The sequence below is a fragment of the Fukomys damarensis genome, unplaced genomic scaffold, assembly GCF_012274545.1.
Source record: "Fukomys damarensis isolate Sample0158 unplaced genomic scaffold, DMR_v1.0_HiC HiC_scaffold_14, whole genome shotgun sequence".
Classification (NCBI taxonomy): domain Eukaryota; kingdom Metazoa; phylum Chordata; class Mammalia; order Rodentia; family Bathyergidae; genus Fukomys; species Fukomys damarensis.
In genome coordinates, this window is record NW_022900926.1 from 36,968,348 (window position 1) to 36,977,227 (window position 8,880).

Here is an 8,880-nt window from a genome sequence, read left to right on the forward strand (position 1 = left end):
TTTGTGGTACCGGAGATTAAACTCAGGTCCTTGCGCTTACAAAGCAGGCACTGGAACCACTGAGCTAAATTCCTGGCTGTCAGATATTTTCATGGAAAATACACTGGTCTTCCTTCTTTCCATAGGCTCTTTCATCAGCATTTAAAGGAATTTTTAAAATTTACTCTGACCTGCTCTGTAATCAGGGATATAACCTCCCACAGTATCAAGTAAAAACTATTTTCAAAAAGACTTTCCCTATTAGAATAAACAGAAACCTCAGAAGGAATATTACGAAAACTATAGTAATATTTCTCTTTGGCTAGAAAAAGTATAAAATCTTTGGAATTCTAAACTTTAAAAGGAGTATCATCACAGAACAAGCAAAAAAATAATAAGAGCAATCATTCGGCAGTGTTCTGTGCCTAGACACCTAAAGAGAGCTATGTGATAGTATAATCACTAGCCTCCAGAAGTTCACCTGATTTAAAAGACATACCACCCAAGTCCCACACAAAGCCTAATTTCTGGAATGTACTCTACAGTATCCCTTTAGTCCCACAGAAATCAAAGAAGTCTGACCCATGAAAGATTGTATGTCTGTGGCTCCCTGAAATTCATGTCAAAATCCCAACCCCTAATTAATGGTATTAGGAAGTGCTACCTGTGGGCAATGTTTAGATCCAAAGAGTAGAACTCTCATAATGGGATTAAAGCCCTTTTAAGAGTGCAAGCTTGGTGTGGTGGCACGTTAGGAGCCTCAAGTGGATAAACTAAAAGTTTGAGCCCAGCCTGGGCAACATATCCAATGAGCAAGACCCTGTCTCAAAATTAAAAAGGGCTTGGGATGTAGCTTAGTGCAAAGGCCCTGGGTTTAATCTCCACTTTGGTGGTAAATGAACATCAGTACTGAAAAGAAATCAAATTCTAAAAGCACTCCAGAGAGCTCCCTTGCCCCCTCTACTTTATGAGGACCCAGGAAAGGCACCATCTATGAACCAGGAATCAGGGCCTGATCAGGCACCAAATCTGCTAGTGCCTTGATGATCTCAGACTTCAGCCACTAGAACTGTGAAAAATAAATCTATTGTTTATTAGCTACCCAGTCTGTGGTATTTTATTATAGCAGCCTGAAAGGACTAAGACATGACCTAGATTCATCCTTTTACAAGAAGAGTTGGTATTACCAATTCATGCTGTACTCTAACCATTAACCAGAGACAAATTTTCCTGATAATCATCTCTCTGTTCATTCTTCTATTATACATATATTCTTGATCTTACATTCAAGTGTTAATTCAAAATTTTTCTCCTTTACGTTACAGACTTGAAATCAGGTCTTACATTTAGTAACTCATACACACACACACACACACACACACACACACACATGCACACATGTACGCACATTACAAATGTAATCACAGTACATTTTCTATAAATCCTATTAAAACAGCTCAATCTTTACTATAAGAAAAAAATAATAATTTACAATTCCAGATCTGGTCACTTATCTAATAGCCTGCAGTATTCAACACAACAATTGTGTGAATTGGAACCTACAATTTTCAAAGTAGGAGTTTACAAATGAAGTAAATCTCCTTGTTAGTAGAAAACAAAAATGTTCAAAGTACAAAATAAGTCCAAATATTCTAAAATATTTATATTTAAGAGCATTTTTCTACCACACAAAATTAAAAACACCACCAACAAAACATAAGAACTTTTTAAAATATATGCATTTAGAGGGAAAAAAGCCCCTTCAAGTAACTGAAGAGCACTTCTTACCAAACAACAAAAGATGTGCCAAATAAGATCAGAGAGGAGCAAATCCCTGAGGTGTTTCCTTCGGACATCGCTTTTGGGGTAGTAAGTAGTACTTAGTAAGGGGACTCACCTTACTAGAGGTTGTGTGTGTATTTGTTTTTCCCTCTGGTGACTTTGGTGGAGAATGTACATCAGAAAGATCCAGAGCACCCTGGAATCACAGTTGAAATTAAAACACACTTAAAGATAAAACATAAATATATCAAGTATATTTCAATGGTATTTTAGCATTTAAAAATACTATACAATATTGGCATTATTTTTTCTTCAGTAAAGTATCCTTAATCTTCCTCTAATTTTGCCAAACACAACAAATAATACTCAGATTCAGAAACTCAAAATGTAAATAAAAAGCAAAATAAAAGATAATAGGAAACAGTGAAATAGATCTTTTGCACAGAGGAATGGGACAAGAGATAGAAGGAGAGGTGAGAGAAGAAAGGGGGAAAGATTAAAAAAAGAATTGAAGATGTGTTTGTACATGTACCAACTTCCCACAAGAAATGTGATTTTTATGTACCACAAACATGTACTAAGAATAAAAAAAGAAAACAATAAAGAAATAAATACAACAGTGAAGAGACTGAAAAGCCAAGAACCCTTAAGAAATGATGCTGCTCAAAAGAGATGAAAGTATGGACAATCAGTATGCTAAAGGAGATGACAATGACTCACCGAAGAGCTCAGCAAAAAAGAGAATGCTTTTAATTACCAATAGCTGGAAGCTATTTAATAAAGTCTACCATCTCGGCCTTTTGGCTAAGATCAAGTGTAATAAAATCAACCAAAAGTCCCATTTAAGCACATGGGGCCCAGCAACCTGATGCTTACGGTTGTTTCAAAACGTCATTTTGGTAAAAAGCACCAGCGTTCAGCAGGTTAATCCACAGCTAGTTTTGTTTTTATGCTCAAAATTCAAAGGTCATTAAAATTTATAATGTTTTATTTCTTTATAATGGTAAGATCCCTCTGAAAGGAACAGAATATTACTGTATAAAAGAAAAGCTAATTTTTAATGAATCTAACAAAAAACACAATGAGACTCCAAATGGAATAAATAGGTAGCCCTAACCCTCCACATTCTTAGCTGTGCACCTCTATGATTGAAAGTATGCACTTAACCAGATACCTAAAACAGTCCTGTGTCCCCATCTGTAAAGCAGAGTATCTTCATGTAAAGTTGATGTGTACACAAATAAATCAGTTAATCCCACCAGCAGGATTTTTAAAAAGAAAGGTTTACAAGTAAGAGGAGTAAGTACAAATCAAGAAAGTAGAAGTTTGAAAATGTCTAGAAATGACACAAAATTAACAGCTCAGTTTTAAAAAGCTTTAGGTCCAAAAAACTGTTATCTAGGTCTATCATTAACATTTCTGTATTTAACTAATAATAAAAACAACTAACAATGTTTTATAGGCCAAGCACCATTGTTACATGTGCATATGAACCTCACAACAATGTGAGCTGGGCATGTTGCCTTCATTTTATAATGCTAAGTAACATGTCCAAGGCAACAGCTGGACAGTGAGGGGCTCCTGAACCCAACACTTTAAGCATCAATAAGCAAAAGAGGTACACAATAAATGTTGGAATCTGTACATTTCGATTTTCATTAAAATATGCATTTATACAATCTCAATGAATTCCATCTCATTTTTAAAGACTATCTCCTTTTTATGTACACCTAGATGGATATCTACTAATCTGCATGGTTAAATATTAGGCAATAAGTAAAAAATTAAAAAAAGATAACATGGGATTATACTTACTTCCCCATTCACAGGCCCTTTCTCTTTCTGCTGACAGCGTCTAATCACTTCTAATAGTAAGGGTCCACCCACAGTACCTTCTGCCTCAATGATACCTAAATCGCGGGCTAGATTCTCTCGCCCTTCAAGACCTTGAAACTAGAAAAGAAATGATATAAGTACACAAAAGTATGTCCAAAGATTAAAGAAAGTATTTTTGGAACATAAAGACATTTTTAAACTCAATGAGGCTTTCTAAGAAATAATGTTCATTTTTAACTTTCCATAGAACATCTATTTTCAGTCTCCATTAACAGCTGCAGCATAATATTGTAACAGAGTATCTCTACAATAACACTCCCCTATTAGCAAAATTCAAGTTATATGAAGTACCAATACAGGTGCCCAACCTGATAGCTCAGATGGCTCCTAAGAAAAACAGATAACCAACTACAAATAATAGCCTGTATGCAGCTAAGTTATCTAATTTCATTAGTTTTTAACCGAACTCATTTGTAGCAAGTGTTTCATAGAATAGGTATAAAAATCATTATTCTTACTGTGCTAGTTTCAGGTTGAAAAACAGCCAAGGTAAAGTCAAGGTTAAAAAACTGAAGAAATTCTGCAACAAGACTTGCCACTAAACGACCTGTAAAGAGCAAGAGAAAGATATGTGTGTAAATCTTTAAGAACTCAGAATTATTTAATTAGCACTGTGAAATAAGACACAATTAATGAGAGCAAAGAGGTTTCTAAAGTTTTCAGTTATAAATTTGTTAACTTTGAATAATATAATTAAGTAATGAAAATCCCAATTTCCCTATTTCTTCATTAGTATCATCAGTCTGAAACTGACTGGACAACAATTTAAACTTCATCCATTTCAGTGTTTCATTTTACAGTAAAAATATTTATTAAACTACTATTACTATATTCTATAATATTTACCACTATACAGTGAAATATTATTTTTAAATGATCTATGGCAAGCACAGACATTTAAAAAATTCCTGATTTCTCCTAATTGGCAACAAGGTCTGAAAATTCAGTCACATAAAAAAACAAGAACAAATGGAGCATCTTACCATCTTTTGTATTTAAAAATTTTTTCAGGCTCTCATTGACTAAAGGAGTTTTATTCTGTAAAAAACAAAATAAAACATTTTAAGTGTCATGTGTTTATCTTAAAAATAACTACAAAATGTACATTATAGTTCAATTTTCTGGCAAGAATACAAGTTATACATTGTCATTCATAGAATTATGGTTTTATGAAATCCAGTCTAAAACTGCTGATTACTACAGCACTTGCTTTGTGCTATTTAATAGCTTCTCAAAGTTAATAAAACCAAGCCATACATATGAATGTTTAGTTATTTTTAATTTTTAAATGTTTTATTAAACTGCTTTTAAAGTGATACAATCTTAAATACTCATGAAAGACAATTAAATTTACTTATATAAACAACTTTCAAATATATGCAGTTTGATAATTTATCTTCTTAGGTTTCTACAGTTTATAGGATATACAATCACAACTGCCGGTTCATCAACACTATATGAGATGATTTTATGTGGCTATTGGCCAATTTGCCTTGGTAATTATAGACTGAAAATACAGAAAAATTTTTTCTTGTATATCAAACCTGTAACTGTTGCTGAGAATGAGGCTAACAGTAGCACACGATGGCCATTCCGCAGCCAATCACGAGTTACTGGTGTAGCGGCAGCCTCATATACTGCTGATGGGAATGAAAAATGGCATAGCCACTTTGGAAAGCAGTTTGGTAGTATTTTTTTAAAAGTTCAAAATATCTCTAGAACGTGACATCATGCTAAATAAAAGAAACCAGATCAAAAGAACTGCATACAACATGATCCCATATGCTTGGCTCTTAAAAATATTCAGGATGCTAGGAGATAGATGTTACCATCAGACACAAGAGAACTTTTAAGGGTCAGGGTTATGTTCACTATCTTTTTTTTTTTTTTTTTGGTACCAGGAATCAAACTAGGGTCCTTGCACTTGTGAGGCAGGTGGCAGCACCACTGAGCTAAATCCCCAGCCCCTATGTTTACTATCCTGATTGCATTGATCATTTCAGTTGCATAAATGTTACAGTTTATCAAACTACATATTTAAATATATCTAGTTTACTGTATGTCATCTACATATCAAGTTGTTACAATAAAAGACAAGGAAGTTAAAGGTCAGAAAGCTTTCTGGTAAACTATTCTAGGAAATTTTAAGACAGTGAATAACTAAAATATTCAAAGAAAATCAAAGGCCAGGATCAAGTATGTAAATAGCCAAGCTAGGAATTACATAGAGAAAGGACTTGAGGTAGACAGTGAGTGCCACCAGCAAAAGCAAGATCAGAGATTAGGAAAGTGATAAGGAATTCTGGAAAATATAGGCAAAACAGGTAGCAACAAACATCCTTCAGAGACCTGCCAGACACAGCCAAGCAACAACTAAGCGGGTGGGAAAAAGAGATAGGCTTAGGAAATGATGAGATTTCTTGCCTGACTGTCCCAGAAAGGTAGTCTACATTGCAGTTTAACATTTAAGTGTGAAACACAGGAGGAATATATACACTGAAAATATAGGGCTGAAGTTACTGGTGGTGATAAGTTCTCCAGGGAAAGAATGCACAATAGGGCACCAAGAGTTTAGGTGTAAATACAAGGAAAACACTATGATAAAGAAACCGAGTAGAAGCCGGGCATGGTGGCACATGCCTGTAATCCTAGCACTCAGGAGGCTGAGGCAGGACGATTGCTGTGAGTTTGAGATCAGTCTGGGCTACATAGTAAGTTCCAGGTCAGTCTCAACTACATAGTGAGACCCTGTTTCAAAAAATCAAAAAAGAAAAAGAAAAAAGAAAGCAAGTAGTGGGCAAACCACTTTCCAGTCCCCCTTGTGTCTCTCTTAGACAGTAGCTTTCTTTCTCTCAATAAATTTTTCCTGCTCTTAAAAAACATACACAAAAGGAAAAAAGAAAGGAGAGAGAAAGGTCTCAAGGTAAGGGAGACTTTTAAACAGGAAGGAGGAATTAATATCAAATGCACAATGTTCAACCAAGGCAGGTAAGAACTAAAGCATCTTGATTATAGCAAGAGAAATTCCTGCTGTAGTCAAGATTTGCAAGAGAACAGACTTAATACAGGATACATAGTTTATAGGATTATTTTATAACATTCACACAAAAAGTCAAATGCAGAGGAGTGCAATAGATCTGTACACGCACTAGAACCTGAAGAATCCAGCCGAGGGCCTGAATCCCATGGAAATGTCCCACACAAGTCCAGCTAAAGGCATAGGGCACAAGGCAATGTCCATGAATCCAGCCATGGGCCTAGAGCCCAGGGTAATGTCTCATGCAAGTCTGTATGGATCTGCACTGGGAAGGCCCAAAGTCCAGAGGTGGAAACTAGAAAGTTTGTATCCTCAGGGTGAAGGATCTGTGTCACCAGGCTGAAAAATCTGCACTGGAGCAAGGAAGCAATACTCAAGGCAAAAAGACCAGAGCTCCCTTGATGAATACAGCAGCCATGATAGTGAGGACTCAGACTCCTCTGACAATGAGAACAGCTGAGTTCATACTAGGAAAACCAACTACAGCAAGCTTTTCCAAGAAAATCAACAACATACTATCTTTCCTTCTAGTTCTCTTTTTATGCTGTTGTCAACAATTCTCAGGTGAATTTCTACACCCAGACCATGCTGACTCAGTTCAACTGCACGTTCCAAGTTGACCATTAGTTAAACCATCAGAATTCCTTATAGTAGCGGTGGACTTAAAATTTAGTGGATAAAGGGATGCTTGGCACATAAAAAATGGTAAACCAGGTATAAGTATTATAAAACATATATTCTTTCAAAACTTGGCTGTGAGAGAGAAAAAAAAGAGTGGAAAACAGTGGCAGGACATTTTTCCTTAAGAGAAATTTTAATACATTTTCTTGAGGAAGAGAAGAACCAACAGAAAGGGAGAGGTCAAAGACACCACAACTAAAAAAGATGTGTGTATGGAGGGCAAAAGTCAATGTGATTAAGCTTAGAAAAGACAGATCCTCTTCTACCAAAGCAGGAAGGAAAAACAAAGGTAAGCTTTTCCTGAGGTAAACGAGACTTGGGGCAGGAGGAGGACAAAAAGTTAGGACCTGTGAGGGTTAGGATTGGGTTCAGAGTGAAGGAGACAAAGAGAGAGGAGACCAAAGTGAAGCTGACGTGGGAGTTGCCAGTGAAAAGTAGAGCTGCTGGGGTCTACCAAACTGTAACAGCACCAATTCACATGGTTACCTGACTTTTCTTTAGCAGTCCCTATGCAGAAACAAGGAAAGGAGTTAGCCTGCTGGATGAAACGAGCATTAAGATTTCTTCCAAACCAAGAGTGACTGTAAAGAAAAAATAGCCAGGGTTTCTGAGGCATAGACAATGGAGTCTAGTCTAGATAGGAACAAGAAGAAACCAAGACTGATGTGAAGATAAGGAGAGAGCAAAAAGCTGAAGGATTTGATGAAATTAACGAGCAGGTACAAAGGTTAAAAAAAAGTGGAAGGACGAGGAACTGATGATGTATAGTCACTGAGGAAGAGTTTAGAAATTGAAGAAGAGATTCTTATTGACAAGTCACAGGATATTCAAGATGTTTGGTGGAACTTGGGGTATTAAGAAAAAGATAAATTACCAACTTAAATTCAAAGATTGGACTTTTTGACAAGACAGAATGATGTTTTAAAAATTACTTGAATAGTCACATAATTTTGGGAATTACACTACATAGCCCCTACCAGGAAGGGATTCACGATATACACTAGCGTATTTAAAGATTCTGGTGCTTCTACAGTTAATTCATTGACAATGAAACCATTTCTTCAAGCTAACTCCTAAGACTTCAAATTCAGCATCGTCCTGAGTTACCATATTTATTTGAAGGTTACTCGAAAATTCAAGAAGACACACAAAAAGAATTGACTCACTTCCAATAGTAAAGCAGTATGAAGCTTAATGGTTCAAATTATCCCAGGAAAACAATACTACAAATTGTATTTTGAAGTGGTTTTGAACTAATTAGAAAGTAGACCCTAACGAATACGGTCATATTAAAATTCAGAGATTTCATACCTCTACTTTTTCTTGCTCTTCTAGTGCTAAAAACACAGCTGCGCGGAGCTCAGCCTTTGAAAGAAAAAAGGAGAATAAAAAGGACAAGAATTCTTCCAAGGCAATTCCCAAGCCCAGAAGCGTACAGGACCCCAGTCCCCTGGGCCCGCCTCACCAGCTGTCCAGGGTCGCACGGGACCGTGGCGGACGCAGGA

At 36.1% G+C, this 8,880-nt stretch overlaps 1 protein-coding gene across 1 annotated transcript in view; it reads right to left on the reverse strand.

Annotated features, from left to right (window-relative positions):
• Positions 1 to 8,880, reverse strand: part of Cep43 (centrosomal protein 43) — a 63,151-nt gene that overhangs the window by 21,760 nt on the left and 32,511 nt on the right. Inside the window, exons 3-7 of the mRNA XM_010610567.2 lie at positions 8,687 to 8,778; positions 4,641 to 4,695; positions 4,116 to 4,204; positions 3,577 to 3,714; positions 1,877 to 1,957 (exon numbers count right to left, since the gene is read on the reverse strand). Of these exons, the coding sequence (XP_010608869.1) occupies positions 1,877 to 1,957; positions 3,577 to 3,714; positions 4,116 to 4,204; positions 4,641 to 4,695; positions 8,687 to 8,778 (455 nt within the window). The remainder of the gene's footprint in view (positions 1 to 1,876; positions 1,958 to 3,576; positions 3,715 to 4,115; positions 4,205 to 4,640; positions 4,696 to 8,686; positions 8,779 to 8,880) is intronic.